Below are 16,508 nucleotides of genomic sequence, written 5' to 3' on the forward strand. Positions count from 1 at the left end.
TGAGAGTCCACCATACCTACCTATGGATTGAGTAAGATCCTTCAAGTAAGTTGTCATTGGTGCAAGCAATAAAATTTGCTCTCTAAATATGTATGATCTATTAGTGGTGAAGAAAATAAGCTTTATACGAACTTGTGATATGGAAGAAATAAAAGTGACAGATTGCATAATAAAGTTCTTTATCACAAGCGGCAATATAAAGTGACATTCTTTTGCATTAAGATTTTGTGCATCCAACCATAAAAGCGCATGAAAACCTCTGCTTCCCTCTACGAAGGGTCTATCTTTTACTTTTATCTTCTACCCTTATACAAGAGTCATGGTGATCTTCACCTTTCCTTTTTACACTTTTTCCTTTATATATCCACTCGGATGTATGTTTTCATAAAGTATTATTGTTGACATTACCCTTGAGGTAAAAGGTTGGGAGGCGGAACTATAAGCCCCTATCTTTCTCTGTGTCCGATTGAAGCTTTGAACCCATAAGTATCGCATGAGTGTTAGCAATTGTGAAAGACTAAATGATAGTTGAGTATGTAGACTTGCTGAAAATCTCTTGAATTGACTCTTTCCGATGTTATGATAAATTGCAATTGCTTCAGTGACTGACATCACAGTTTGTTAGTTTTCAATGAAGTTTCTGATTCATACTTTACCTTATGAATGAATTGTTACTTTGGGATAAGAAATTATATGACATTATATGTTGCTGTTCTAAAGATGATCATGATGCCCTCATGTCCGTATTTTATTTTATCGACACCTCTATCTCTAAACATGTGGACATATTTTTCGATTTCATATTTTGCTTGAGGACAAGCGAGGTCTATGCTTGGCGGAGTTGATACGTCCATTTTTCATCATGCTTTTATATCGATATTTATTGCTAGGATGTTATTACATATTATAGCACAATACTTATGCCTTTTCTCTCTTATTGTACAAGGTTTACATGAAGAGGGAGAGTGCGACAGCTGGAATTCTGGACTGGACAAGGAGCAAATATTAGAGACCTATTCTGCACAACTCCAAAAGTCATGAAACTTCGCGGAGAGTCATTTTGGAATTAATAAAAAATATTGGGCGAAGAAAGCACCAGAGAGGGGCCACCAGCCATCCACGAGGGTGGGGTAGGCGCGCCCCCTGCCTTGTGGTCCACCTGGTAGGCCCCCGATGCCCATCTTCTGCTATATGGTGTGTTTTGACCTGGAAAAAAAATCAAAAGGAAGCTTTCGGGACGAAGCGCCGCCTTCTCGAGGCGGAACCTGGGCAGAACCAATCTAGGGCTCCAGTGGAGCTGTTCTGCCGGGGAAACTTCCCTTCGGGAGGGGGGAATCGAAGCCATCGTCATCACCAATGATCCTCTCATCAAGAGGGGTCAATCTCCATCAACATCTTCACCAGCACCATCTACCCTATTTCATATCTTGTATCCGATGTTTGTCTCAAAACCTCAGATTGGTACTTGTGGGTTGCTAGTAGTGTTGATTACTCCTTGTAGTTGATGCTAGTTGGTTTATTCGATGGAAGATCATATGTTTAGATCCTTAATGATAATTAATACTCCTCTGATTATGAACATGAATATGCTTTGTGAGTAGTTACGTTTGTTCCTGAGGACATAAGAGAAGTCTTGTTATAAGTAATCATGTGAATTTGGTATTCGTTCGATATTTTGATGAGATGTATGTTGTCTTTCCTCTAGTGGTGTTATGTGAATGTCGACTACATGACACTTCACCATGATTTGGGCCTAGGGGAAGGCATTGGGAAGTAATAAGTAGATGATGGGTTGCTAGAGTGACAAAAGCTTAAACCCTAGTTTATGAGTTGCTTCGTAAGGGGCTGATTTGGATCCATATGTTTCATGCTATGGTTAGATTTATCTTAATTCTTCTTTCGTAGTTGCGGATGCTTGCGAGAGGGGTTAATCATAAGTGGGAGGCTTGTCCAAGGAAGGCAGCACCCAAGCACCGGTCCACCCACATATCAAATTATCAAAGTAACGAACGCGAATCATATGAGCATGATGAAAACTAACTTGACAATAATTCACATGTGTCCTCGGGAGCGCTTTGCTTTATATAAGAGTTCGTCCAGGCTTGTCCTTTGCTACGAAAAGGATTGGGTCACCTTGCTGCACCTTGTTTACTTTTGTTACTTGTTACCCGTTATGAATCATCTTATCACACAACTATCTGTTATCGATAATTTCAGTGCTTGCAGATAATACCCTGCTGAAAATCGCTTGTCATTTCCTTCTGCTCCTCGTTGGGTTCGACATTCTTACTTATCGAAAGGACTATTATAGATCCCTATACTTGTGGGTCATCAGGTTTGTGTTCTCGCTGATCTGATAATTAAGATATTATGAGTTTATGTTATTGTGTCAAGTTGTTTTTGTTGGTTTGCTTATATGTGGAATTGAATCCTTTCTCGACAACATGGTGAAGATCTTGTGATTCGATGAGCCGTACTTATAAGGGATCATCCTAGGCCCAAGTATGTTCATCGTTCAAGGTTTCGTGTCTTTTTGGATGGGCAACTCAAGAGACTTTCGGAAACATTTATTGGCAGTCAAGTTCATGCACGCGAAAGAGCCATAGTATCATTGCTCCGATCTAACTGCAACATCTCTACTGAAGTCTTGGGAGTATTTCGTCTCACAAAGATGGATACCACAGGGAAGATATTTTCGAGATATCGAAATAACTCTTAGTGAAATGAGTTACTTTGTATTTTATTCGGTCTTAAATCCAATATATAATACATGTAATAGCTACAAGTATGAATAAAATTACAAGTGTTTCTCAACATAAAATAAAAATGTGTGCAAAACAAATGTTCATAACTTACTAAAAATATCCCTCTTATAAAAATAAAGTACTAAACATATTCAATGCGAACAAAGATAAGAAATAGGCCGTTATATAAAACTCATGTATATAAAAACACACATAAATTCATTGAATTAAATACACATACACATTTCATATAAATGGTCAACAGGCAATAAATAGAAGCGGGGATAATGAAATATGGTCAAAATAAAAGATGGAAAGAAATGAAATATATAATACAAATAAATAAATGAATTATGTATGAAGATGAGAAATGAATAGGAATAAACAAAAATGAAAAAATAATATTAAAATAAAAGGAAGGGTTTTAAAAAAATGATTCAGACTCTTGATGTACAATCCCACCATCTGGTTTTAACCTTCACGACACAAATTAATATTCTTAGTTTTTTTTTACAATACATCGTTATGAATGCCTACCGCACCACTTTACATTTTATTTTTCTTGTAAATAAAGTGAAATCTAAAAGAGACAAAAAAACATCTGATAACCTACCCGAATCGACAGAGTATGTAGACGAAATGTTGCTTCCTTCTACTTAAGGCAATAACCCATTCACAGGAAAATTAATGCAAACAAAATTGGATTTCAGGTAACAAACCACATCTCTTCTTTCCACCAATCCAGGCTCATCTAAAAGAACTTAATATAGAAATTTTGGATTTTAGAAATAGACCACCCCTAGGTTTTCGCGGCAACTGGCCATGCTGGCCGCATGGTTGCAATGCAAGGGCATGTTTAGTTCATAACGCAATTTGTCAGCATCTGCCATAAGTATTTGTCACACATGTCTAAGGTGAGACGACCAAAATTAGTTTCACACTTTGCCACACCCGAGATAATTTGTCACACTTTTCCAAGGCAATGACATGTAGAGTCCAGTTTATATGAAAGAGATCTCGTCACAAGTGTGACTGTAACCCAAACAGGAGGCTAACTCAATCGAACTTAAATTGGGAACAATAAATTGCATTTTAATGGTTCTGGACCTCCTCAACATCGGTGCAACGACAACTGAACCCCTCCTACAGTTTTCCTGGCTCCGTCCTTGCACGTCCTAAACCTTAACAAATTTCTACGTATTACTCCTTCTGTTCCTAAATATTTGTCTTTTTAGACATTTCAACAAGTGACTATATACGGAGCAAAATGAGTTAATCTACACTCTAAAATATGTCTATCTACATCCATATGTGGTAGTCCATTTGAAATCTTTAGAAAGACAAATATTAAGGAACGGAGGGAGTAGAAAAGTGTACTATTCCCTTCGTTCGAATTTATTGAGCTCATTTATATTTTAGGCCACCATTTGACCATGACATAGCTAACAAAATATGGGATATATGTTACAGAAAGTATGACAGTGGATTTGTATTCAAGGAGGCATTCCATATACTCTATATAGTTTTTGTGATATACTCCCCCCGTCCGCAATTACTTGTCACAGAAATGGATGAAAATTGATGTATCTATAACTAAAATATGTCTAGATACATCAATTTCTATAACAAGTATTTTTGAACGGAGGGAGTATAATTTATATTTATAGTTAAATTATATAATTAAAATAGAAGGGGTAATAAATCTGGTACAACTCACTTTCCAAGTCTTTCCCAGGCCCGCGTGATTCCGTCCATTATAATAAAAAAGCATATCGTATGTTGTCATCAAAGCTTGAAACAGTAAAGTGCTGTCTGTGAGAGTACAGGAGTACTACTACTCTACTTGACCGCTGGTACGGCGTATAGTGTACTCGTAGAATGGATCAGAGATTCAGAATATGCACCACCGTAGCAGGCAAAATTGACAAATTTGACCTATGAACGAAATCAAATTACAGAATGAACTGCTCGTGAAACTATTTTGCACGGCTGACCTTTTTGTGTGACGTCCGACACGAAGGCGCCACACTACACTGTGCAACGCCTCGCAGACAAGCGCTACACGTCTGGCCAGCGTCGCATCCGTGCGATCCAAAAATTACTAAGTCAGTGTGCAGCGCCTGAGAGCTAGGCGCCACACTATACAATGTAGCGCCTAGCTTTTAGGCGTTGCACTAGTGGTTGCTTCATTTTGTAGTGCAACCACTAGTGCAGCGCCTGAGAGCTAGGCGCCATACTATACAGTGCAGCGCCTAACTCGTAGGCTCTGCACAATGACTTAGCAATTTTTAGACAGTCTGGGGTGCAACGCTGGCCAGACGTGTAGCGCCTATCTATGAAGCGTTGCACAATGTAGTGTGGCGTCTTCGTGTCGGGCGTCACATAAAAAGGTTAGCCATGTAAAATAGTTTTACGCATAGTTCATTCTGTGATTTGATTTTGTTCACAGGTCAAATTTGTCAAATTTGCCACCGTAGCAATACGCCTACGGCTACTGAGCAGCTTGCTGCAGTGTGTGTCTCTCTCTTCTGTCGCCATTTGCCTAGGGACAAGTGTGAATTCAATTCAAAACTCCAAAGAATCAGAAAGATCAGACCTGTGACTACAACAGCCCATCGATCGGAGTTGGACAGAGTTAAATAATGAGCCCACGAAAAGTTGCTTAAAAGCTTGACAGTTCCTATATTCTTCTGCTTAGCCCCCCCACGTCATCAACCACTGGTAATTACACCACTATATACTTCCTTCGTTCGGAATTACTTATCGTAGTAATGGATGTATCTAGATGTATTTTAGTTTTATATACATTTATTTTTAAGACAAGTAATTCCGAACGGAGGGAGTACTGGATAAGTAGGCATAGAAGATAGGAGTATATACGTGAGCAAAGGCTCCTGCTTCTTGGCCCACGCGTCAGAGAGCTGATATGCCTGTATGATGGCATTGTGGCAGCGTACGGTGCCAACTGCTTCACTGTCAGTCACTCAGTCCAGTGAGCACGCTCATGTGACTAGTGAGCACGCCAAGTCTGATAGCGTGGTCTCAGTTCTGTAGCCACACTGCACCGCACTACACCCTTCGCTGACATAGCGGTCGAGCAATATTTGGGCCCACATGTCATCTTCTAGTCCTTTATCATCGCCCCATGGCCTATCTCAAATGTACCGCATGTACCGATGACTGGTAGAGTAGGTGGGACTGAGGTGTGCGTGTCCCCACCTGTCATCCTAAAGATGCGCGCCGCGCTGGTTCCTCTTTTCCTTAAACCGCACGCCAGAACCAGGGCCAAGCCCACCACCGGGGAAAGAGCAGAGGACGGAAAGGTCAAAAGGCAGGGAGCAAAACAGTGACCACAGGAGGAGTACGCAGCCAACGGAGCCGAGGGGCTGACAGATATGCTTCCGGGAGGGGAAGACGGCAAGCGGCGCGGCGCCACCGCCGACAGCGACGCCGACGCCGAGGCCGGGGCGAACGCGGCCGCCCTGAACGACCTCTGCGCCACAGCCGGGGACGCGGGGCGTCCCGTGCCCGCGCCGTTCCCGAGGGCGGCGGCCTGGGCGGTCGCGGCGCTGCTCGCGGTGGGGATCGGGCTCGGCGTCCTCGTCCTCGCCGTCGTGCGCAGCCCCGTGCTGCTCGTGCTCGCGCTGGTCCTCTCGGCGGCCGTGTCCGCGTTCCTCCTGTGGAATGCCGCGGCCGCGGCTTCCGGCCGCGTGCTGCGGCGGTTCGTCGACGGGCTCCCGGCCTCCAGCCTCCGCGTCGCCGCCGACGGCCAGCTCGTCAAGATTACCGGCGTACGTTTTACGGTTGCTTATGCATTTTACCCGTTCTCAATCGCAATTGCAATGGAATTGATTTAACAAGTCCAACAAGTGCTCCGTTCTGAAGTCTCGTGCCTGCCGAAATTGAGCCGCCATTTAGCGAGGCAGTAAATTCAGTAGCATTTTGTATGGAGTATACTAAATGTATCGATTTCTAAGATAAGATATGTGGAGTATAATGCGTGCGACGTGTAGCCTTTCCGCATCTTGTGGCAATCCCACTCATGTGCCGTGTAGTATAGGTGCATCAATCTTTTGGATGGGTGTATGCTCGTTGACCTTATCTTGAAAGTTAGTTCTCTCAGATTAGATTGCTGTGAATAGAAGCTTCGCTGGCTGGATATTACTATAATCTTGCAAGTGGAAAAGAGCTGCCTACTTTATTTGCCAAGCTTACAGAAGTAACTTCTATGTAAAGACTAATGATCGTTCCTTTTGGTTCATTGTTGTGGTACAAGCATTGTTTTCCTTGTGTATTTACCATGTGAGTAGAATGGTGTGCTAATCTCATATATGTTGTAATGTTCCTTCTTTTATGCAGCCTGTTTCATGTGGTGATATTTCGTTGATTTCTTCATATGAGAAGGTGGAGAACTGTGTATACACCTCTACGCTGCTAAGAAAATGTGTTAGATGGGGTTCTGAGGTGGCAAATCCTAAAAATAATTGTTCCAGGTGGAAATTGACACATGCTGAGGTAAGAATGCTCTGCGGTTATCTACATCTAATTTGCATAGATTTATTTGTCCTTGCATGTATGAGACACACACTTTATTCATCTTGCACCTATCTCATCGTTATTTTGCTTCTTTTCTGTAATGACTATGTATTCTGCTTATCATGCCTTAAGCTAGTCTACGCATCGCAACTGTGTTACAAACATACTATCAGTTTATGCACCAAGGGTATTCCCTATCATTTTTGCTCCTTTTCCAGAATAATTATGGTAAGCAACAAAATGCACCAAGGGTCAACATTTTCCTTTTTGTTCACTTGAAATATTAAATTGAAATCCTAATGCCTGTTCTCAGTTATGTGCAAATTTGAAGAGATTTTGGCTGCATAGTTCAATATGTTTATCTAATTCGTATTGAAAGGGTAGATGTAACAAATTGATATTTCGTTTCTGAAGAATTTTGATTCCTTGGAAGTAAATTCTACCGTCTTTTGAATCCAATTTCAAATTTTATACACTAGCCTTCCAGTTTTGTAACTTTATAGTGCTTCTGCCGTTATTGTAGATTTGTAGTACCTAGTGAGATACTACAGACATATGCTACTTTTCTCATTTGAACATTCTGTGGAGTTCGGCAGAGGTTTGCTGCTGATTTCTACATAACAGATGCAAAATCAGGTAAAAGAGCCTTGGTGAAAGCTGGGTACCACACGAAAGTTGTTCCATTGATCGATGAAAATGTTCTGGTTACAACAAGCAGAAGTACCGATCTATCTTCAACCTTGAAATGTTGGCTACAAGAAAGAAATCTTTCTTCTGAAGAAGCTCAGCTTATCCGTCTTGAGGAAGGGTAATCAAATTTGTCCTGAATATCCACACCTTTTGTTTGTATCTTTGTATATCGAGCCATCGGAAACTTACATGATTGCACAAACTTGTAGATATATCACGGAAGGAATGAGGTTGAGTGTGATTGGAATTTTGAGCAAGAAGAATGGAGAGTTCATGATATTTCCTCCCCGTGAACCAATATCTACAGGTTGTGTGTTGCTGTCATTTCTCCTTCCAGCTTACTTTGATGGAATAGTTCTGAGACTAGTAGACAAGAGTTATTTTATGCCACATTCTGGAATTTCATGAAATATTTGACAATTCATGAGATGTAACAGCTAACAATTTTCAATCCAATACCCTTTTCCCCTGAAATCGTCTTTTGTACTGTACCACAAACTTTGCTTGAGGACTCACATGGCTCGTTTTAGGTAACCCTATACATTAGAATGTGCATTCTTACTCGTTTGTGCCAATCTGACGTCTCCTTCTATCTGGTGACGGATCTTATTGTCTTACTTCATTTGTTGTTTCAGTGGTTCTCGTCTTATCGGCCTGTTGCTATGTTGTCATCATTTTGTTTTGTTTGTCCCTTGGTAGTGTGGACAAAACTGTAAATTTATTTGCAGTGTTCTGTACTGTCATAGTGTCATCATTTTGTTTAGTTTGTCCTTTGGTATTTTGGCCAATACTGTAAAATTATTTGCAGTGTGCCTCAGAAACCTTCATCGTTTGGTTGTCGGACCACTGGAGAAAATACATGTGCCTGTATTTTACCCGTCTCAACTAATTTAAGTTTGAAGATGTGTTGCTCTTTATAACAGAATTTGTATGATGCTTTTGTTGTACTCCCTCCTTCCATCTATATAGGGCCTAATGCGTTTTTCGAGGCTAACTTTGATCAAATATTAGAGCAATAATATATGACATGCAACTTACACAAAGCACACCGTTAAATTCGTGTGTGAAAGGAGCTTTCAGTGATATAATTTTCATATTATGCATGTCATGTACTATTAATCTTGTCAATAGTCAAAGACGGTCTTAAAAAACGCATTAGGCCCTATATAGATGGAAGGAGGGAGTAGAAGAATTAGAGTTTTATATTTTATTTTCAGATTGGGCATTATGAGCTCAGAAGCTGTGCAAAGGTCATGCAGTCCCCATCTAGGATCCAATCATATTTTCAGGCTTTCCGAAACATTTGTTTCTGGAAGGCAGCATTGTCAACCAGATAACAACTTTTATTGCATGATTAAATCTTCTTCCTTTGCTGGGCTGTTGTCATTCTGCATAGCTTTCAAGCGCCCTCAATGGCTTTAGTAAATCAACACAAGTCAACTTCAGGACACTTCTAACTGAAGGGAACCCCAACCACAATTTAACAAGCATCAAGCAGAACTTAAAAGCTGTGGATCACAGATGAGGACGTTTACAGTGTACTGTAGTACTGTAGTTCTACCATGCTACTTGCTGTTTGCGGCAGTAATGGGCCTTCCTCCGGAACTGAAATGGAAGTACGGTAGTGGTAGTGCAGACTGGCAGTGTTGCTGCTGCAATTTGGGTCTGGTTAGTTCACGGGATTCTGAAAACACAGGTAGAAAAAAAACGCAGGAATATATGATAGGAATGCAGGTTCACATATTTCGTGGGTAGGAATTCTAGAAAGAGGTCCAGTGGATCCAGAGTCTCGCCGAAACAAGATATTGGGAACTTCTGTCTTTTCTTTCTCCAGAAATCTATATCGTGTGAAGGTTCCCTCAGAAAGTTGTAAAATTCCTGTGTTTTTCCTAGCTTACAGCGTTCCTAGGAATTTCTGCTCGGGGCTTGTCTGTTCCATTTCATTTTACCCGGAGAAAGACGACACAGCCATGATGATGTCCTGGTACTATACATCTGCGATGGCGACCCTTGTACCTTGCCGGCGAAGGGGGTCGCCACTGACACACATAACCCGGTCCCGGCCTCGTTGACGATCTGGGTGTGGCAATCACCGTGCCCGTCGTATTTGTTTGGTATTTGTTGAGTAATTAGGAAATATAGGTTAGACTAGGAAATATTCTAGCTTGCCTTGTACTCAAAGTAGATCATATACTTTTATATATATGCCTACGAGGCTCAAGCAATACAATTAACTATTCCACCAAACCTCCCTCTCCCTTTTAACATGGTATCTATCGCAAATCGATCCTAAACCCTAGCAGCCGCCGCTTCCGCACCTGCGCGCCGCCCCCGGGGCGGTCGGCCTCCATGACCGCCGCCCGTACCTAGGGTTCGTCCGCTGGTCGTGTTGACCGGCTGCCCTAGAGAGTCTTTTTCCCGAGCCCTTGCTCCGGATTTTTTCGCTCTCTCGCCGGTCGTTTTGATCGGCGTTTTTCTTTTTGGTTTTCCGATCTATGCTTGATCGGTTTGCGTCGCCCACCGTCGCTGTCGACACCGAGCGCCTCTACTTCGACCCCGGCGCGACCAGCCGGCCTCTCCTCCGACCCGGCGGCCAAGCGCGTCGAGGCAGCCCGTCAGGGCCAGCTGCCGTCCACGCGTCGGTCCGCCCGTCGCCCTGCGCCGGCCGTCGCCGCCCTGCTCCGATCGGACACTTGCATCGCCCCAAACCGGCGGCCTTGCGCCATGCGACGACCAATCATAGTCGTCGCTCGCGCGCCGGCCCGCCCATCGATCCGCATCACCCGCCTCCGCCACGTTTGCACGGCGGCCCGGCGGTCTACCTCGCCGGCCTCGTCCTCGGCTGCGTCGGGACGGCTGTGTCAGGCTCGTCGGCTGCCTCAACTCGGGCGCCGCTGCTTCGTTGGTCGCTCGGGCCTCGCTGCCCGGGTACCGACGTTGCTTTGGCAGCCCGGGTGCCGGTGCTGACAAGCTCGTCCGCACGACGTCTCACGCCGTCCGTCGTCGCCGGCTTCATCTCGGACTCCGCCGCCACCACGCCTCCACCGAGCAGCGTCCCCGGCCTCACGCTCGATCGGCTTGATCACCCGCTCGCCGTCGCGGTCCGCCTCATCTACGCCGCGCGACCGACCTGGCCCGTCGGTTACGCGCGCCTCCGCGGGTCCCGTGAAGATCGTCGGCAAGTTCAGCGCACCTCTCCACCGACCGAGCATCGGGCTGCCGCTGTGTCGCCCCGTCGGGCCACAGCGCCGTCGCCCCGTGGTTCTCCTCGCGGCTGCATCGACTCGCGCGTCGCCGCTGTGTCGCCCCTTCGGGCCGTAGTGTCGCGATCGTGGTCCCCACCGCCGCGCCGAGGCCGTCCCCGCGGTTGCACCGACTCGCAAACCGCCGTTGCGTCGCCCCTTCGGGCCGCAACGTCGCGGCTCGCGGTCCTCGCCGCCGCCCCGAGGTCTTCCCGCCGTCGCCCCGACCCGCCTGCCGCCGCTGCGTCGCCCCTTCGGGCAGTCGCGCCGCGGCCCGCGGTCCACTCCGCCGTCTCCGCGCGTTGACCTCACGTGGTATGCGCCGCACGGTCTCCCTTGGCGCGGGAACGCCATCGTCCGCGCCGGTCTTCGTCACGCTATCAGGGTTCTTCGCCTACTTCGAGCACCGCCGCCGCGCTCCTAACCTAGCCGTCGCCGCCGCCGCTCTTCTTTGGCCGCCGCCGCCGCTACCCATGTAACCGCCGCGGCCGCCAGTCCACCCCCTTCGTCTTCGTCCAGCACCAGCCCATCGCCAGCGTCGCTGTCATCTACCCCGACCGCTTCATCTACTTTGACAACCGCGAGCGACATTGGCCCCGCGCCGATTGGCACCGCAACCGTTGTCGAGTCCTTCTCTGCTGACCTCTCCGACTTCTTCGACATGGCGTACAGCTCGTGCAGGTCCCAGTTTACGCATGTCCGGTGCTGGCAACACCGCCGCATGCCTTCGTCCACGACGTGTCCTCGGGCCTGGCAAGCCTGGTGCGGCGCTTCGTCAACTTCGTCTTCATCCGTCTACGCATGTCCGGTGCTGGCAACACTGACGCGTGCCTTCGTCTACGATGTGTCCCCGGGGTTGGCAACCCCGGCGCGACGCGTCGTCAACATCATCTACTTCCTGACGCACCACTACTTCGGCACCACTGCGCCCACGACTAACTCGGCGCCTCTTTGCGCTCGCGGCTCCACGGTGACTTCCTTGACACCAGCTACCCCGACTCGACATCAACCACCGCATTCTTCGCAGGACTACCTCAACCACGGCTCCACCACCCACGCTCTCGGCTTAATCAACAAACGGCACAAAGGGCTACCGCCTGCTTGAGCAACCTCGTCGGTTTTCACTCCAGCCACGACTCCACGATGCTTCGACCGTTACGACTATGGGGGGGTGTCCGTCGGCTTGCCTTCGGATTCTTCTCCAGTCTCACTGTCTGCGTCGCTACCATTGTGACTGCGGGGGGATGTTGAGTAACGTGATTGTATTAGGAAACATATGTTAGACTAGGAAATATTCTGGCTTGCCTTGTACTCCAAGTAGATCATGTACTCCTATATATATATATATGCCCACGAGGCTCAAGCAATACAACTAACTATTCCACCAAACCTCTCTCTCCCTTCCAACTGTATTGTCTTTTTTTACACGGCCTCTGGTACTGTTGGGTTGTCCTTAGCCATTCTGTAGATTCAGTTATGTGTGAGATCCAAGCGTCATTTGCGCGGACGTAGTTGATTCGCGCTGGAGCGACTTTGAGTGCGGAGCTGGGATTTCCTCCTCAGACTGGCGCAGAGTCAGCCGGACGACCAACTCGTCCTCGTCCCCACATGGGATGAGGTCAGAGTCGACAGATCGGGTGATTTCGGAGTCGGATCTGCTGCCGGAGATAGTTGAATAGGAACTGGGGTAGAGTGGTTAGGATTTTGTCACAACCCTAGTTAGCATTTGCACTTGGACTAGCTAGAGTGATGTATCATGTTTAAATTTTCATTAAACTTGAAATGGGGATCAACAAACCCCAGCACCACCCCGCCCCCGCGGAAAATACCAGGATCAACTGAAAAATATTTCAATTAATTCAAAATGCCCTTCACAAAAGTTCATCATTTTTGAATCTAGAACCTCTGTCACAAATGGTGCACATTTATCTAGGTCACTCTTGATTTTTGAATTAATTCATAAGTATTTGAATTTGGACATTTAAATTCTATAAATATTTTTAAATGTCCAAATAATTGTGAAAATATTTGAGGGCTGTTGGAAATAATTTCAGAAGTGCCCACAACTTTTTTCAGCTTTTTGTAAAGTGATTTGGTATTTTTACTAAATAAAAAACAACAACACAGAAAGAAAAACAGAAAGTTAAACAGAAAGCAGAGAGAGAAGGTCGCAGGCCACTTACCTCACTGGGCCGGCCCACCTGGCCCGCGCCAGTCATCACCTACCTCTGCCAGTAGGCAGAGGAAGGACAACGCACACGCGCCCGAGCGCGCCATGCCTCCTCCCTGCCTGCCTGTGTCCCTCAGGCCAGCACGACGCCTCGTTCCTTCTCCTCGGCGTCATCTCGTCCCGCTGGACACCTCACTTCCCCCCATGTTCTCTCCCCTCGCCCTCTAGAAGCCATGGCCGACGCGCCTGTGAGCACGCCGTCATCGTAGACGTCGCCTCCGCAACTCATGTGCCTCCTCGCCGTGTCTACGAGCATCGCCACATCGTCTGTGACCTTCCCGACAAGCCACGAGGCCTCGGACGCGCTGCACCGCCTCCACCAAGTTCCTCCTCACCATTCGGCCGCCGGAGATCCCCCTCGCCGCCCTTCTCAGCTCCGACCTTCCCTGAGCCCGTTTCGCCACTCGTCGCGTTCGCCGCGAGCCACTGACCCTTCTCCCTCCCTCCGTTTTACCCTTTGGGCGCTATAGCTGCCGCCCCACCGATGACCGAACGCGCTGCCGCCTGCGCTCGTTGCCAACGCGCCCCCGACCACCAAATGGCCCGGCTGTCGTGTCCAACATGCTCGCGGCCTCGCGTAGATGCCCTAGGTGCCACGCCCGCGCCACTAAGGCCACCGCAGCCGCATCGCCGTGCGCACTCGAACGCCGGCCGCTGCCACGAGCTCGTTTCTGACGAGCTCCGGCCGCCCCAGCTGCTGCCGCCTGCTGCGATGGGCGCGGGTGAGCTCCAGCTCCCCGTGGGTGCTCTTCGCCGCTCGTTTGGGCGCCGGGAGAGCGAGCCCGAGCTCTCTGCCGCGTATGTTGATGCCGGCGGATTAGCCCCGGTTGACCAGGGGTTTGACCTCCCCTGTGTCAATGACAGGTAGCCCCACCTTGCTAATTAAGTTAGATTAGGTTTAATTAAAATTAGATTAGTTCTGTTAGACTGACACGCGGGACCCACTTGTCAGTTTGACCTGGGCCGCCCCGTTGACCCGTTGACGTCATGGTGGCACAGTGCTGACGCAGTAATTCCTTTTCTGGAATTAGTTTAATTTCTAAATAACCAAAAAATCTAGAAAAAGAGTTAAACTTCAAAAAATCATAGAAAATAATCTATAACTCAGATGGAAAAGATTTATATATGAAAGATGATTCAAAAAATCCAATATATCCATTGGTACTGGTTTCATGCATGACAAAGCAACTTAACTTTGCTGTATAGATCAAAACAAGTTAATGCACTTTGTAAATTCATAATTTAAGTTTGAATTTGAACCTTTGGTTCAAATAGACTCAAACCCTTCTGGTTTTAGTTGCATTAGCTCAAACACATCCATTTTTCCATGTCATGAGCATGCATCATGTTGTTGCATATTGCCTTGTATTGACTGTGTTATTGGTGTGATCTCCACGGTAGGTCTTGCTCCCGAGGATATCCGCGAATATTGAACCGAATAATAGTACCCTTCCACCACCCTGCTAGGCAAGCAACCCCATTGAACATTCCGATACAAACCCAACTTCTCGCTTCTGCTGTCTTTTACTGCATTAAGACAACATTGTTTCAACTGCTATTTGCTGCGGTTGCTGAACCCTATTCCTTTGCATGACCTGTCATTGCATAGTAAATAGTTGAAACCCACTAGCATGTTTAGGAGTTGATTGAGCCATGTTGTGTTACCTACCATGCTATGCTTGCTATGCTTAGAGTCGTGTCAGGTTTGGTTCATCTGGGTGATGGATCAGAGTGATATGGTTGTGTTCGGTAATGAGAGTGAAGTGTTGAATCTGTTTTGGTAAAGGTATCGATGAGAGGCCATGTAGGAGTACATGGTGGATTATTTCATTGGAACCATCCTTAGGAACTGAGTTATGTGTGTGTTATCCAAGATCAGCTACTACCACACATTGGGATCCTTAATTGACTCTCTCGGCTTATTGATTGCCTTGTCCTCTGTCCAGGAGTTGCAAGTAGTTTCTGATGTTTGTAGTATGCTGGAGGCCATGCGCATGCTGACCTTAGGGGTGGGTTGTGATGGGGCAGGCACGTGGCACAGTGTACCGGGGCACCCGTTTGGTGGACTCGGGAACCCTGCACACATCGTTTAGGGCCATAGTGGAAACCTCAGCCGACCTTCCTTGTGGATGGAACCCGAATAGGCGATAAACCTGGACTAGAGACTTGTGTGGTTAGTCAGGTCGTGACCGACACCCTCACTGGGCTTCTGCTTAAAGGTTGTCGACTACATGTCGTGTAAGCGACGATAAGTGGTGGAAGCATGTGTGAAGAAGTACACCCCTGCAGGGTTATCAAACTATTCGAATAGCCGCATCCATGGTAATGGACTACTAGGGTACTTATGCAGTTCATAGACAAGTTAATGGTTACTCATAAAAGTCTCAAGACAAGTGTGAGTGTCGTGGATGACCCTCTCGTAGGAAGACGAGAGAGGATCCACGGTTGAGTATTATTGTGGTGATTAGTGGACCCGTCTGCGCTATCTCATCTTATTAAAACTACTGATAAACGTAGTATAGGATAGCCAAGAGTCTTACTTGGCTTGCTGCAATAAACACCACTACCCTTGTTCATAATGTTGCATGTATGATAGGATCTGATGAAGACTTGCTGAGTACCATTGTACTAATGTTTGCTTAATAAATTGCTGCAGAGGAGAACACCGCCCCCTTTGATGGATTCTACATAGACCTCGATGTTGACAGCTTGCTACACAGGTGGCAATCCCAAGCCTGTGCAGGATCACTGTAGATAGACATGCTTCGTCAAGTGTCTTTCTTTTTAGTTGTTTGTAATCGGACAAGTTTAGCTTCCGCATGTGCTTGTATGCTTGCATGACTTGAGTGTTGGGTCGTGTGACCCCTACCTGTATGGCTATGTTATGTATGGTTCTTCAGAACCTTCTAAATAAATACTTTGAGTCATAGAGTTTTGTTGTGATGCCATGTTGTATTTGCACGTATCGATCATATTGTGTATATGCTTTTTGAAATGCTTGGTATGTGTGGGATTTGACACCTAGTTGTTTATTCTTGGTGGCCTCTCTTATGGGAAAATGTCTCC

General features: G+C 46.3%; 1 protein-coding gene across 3 annotated transcripts; it reads left to right on the forward strand.

The window, feature by feature from the left end:
• Window positions 1-6,048: 6,048 nt before the first annotated feature.
• Window positions 6,049-16,219, forward strand: LOC123046178 (uncharacterized membrane protein At1g16860). Of its 3 annotated transcripts, none has more exons than XM_044469479.1 (5): window positions 6,049-6,535; window positions 7,104-7,259; window positions 7,877-8,088; window positions 8,180-8,277; window positions 16,099-16,219. In XM_044469479.1, exons 1-5 carry the CDS (start codon window positions 6,140-6,142, stop codon window positions 16,194-16,196), a joined length of 960 nt encoding a protein of 319 aa, XP_044325414.1. In that variant the 5' UTR covers window positions 6,049-6,139; the 3' UTR covers window positions 16,197-16,219. The 3 variants fall into 3 exon arrangements, with proteins under 3 accessions (XP_044325414.1, XP_044325415.1, XP_044325413.1); XM_044469480.1 differs by lacking the exon at window positions 16,099-16,219 and adding an exon at window positions 9,188-9,908; XM_044469478.1 differs by lacking the exon at window positions 16,099-16,219 and having other exon boundaries at window positions 8,180-8,531.
• The last annotated feature ends 289 nt before the right edge of the window (window positions 16,220-16,508 follow it).

Source organism: Triticum aestivum, chromosome 2B, assembly GCF_018294505.1.
Source record: "Triticum aestivum cultivar Chinese Spring chromosome 2B, IWGSC CS RefSeq v2.1, whole genome shotgun sequence".
In the NCBI taxonomy this organism is placed as follows: Eukaryota; Viridiplantae; Streptophyta; class Magnoliopsida; order Poales; family Poaceae; genus Triticum; species Triticum aestivum.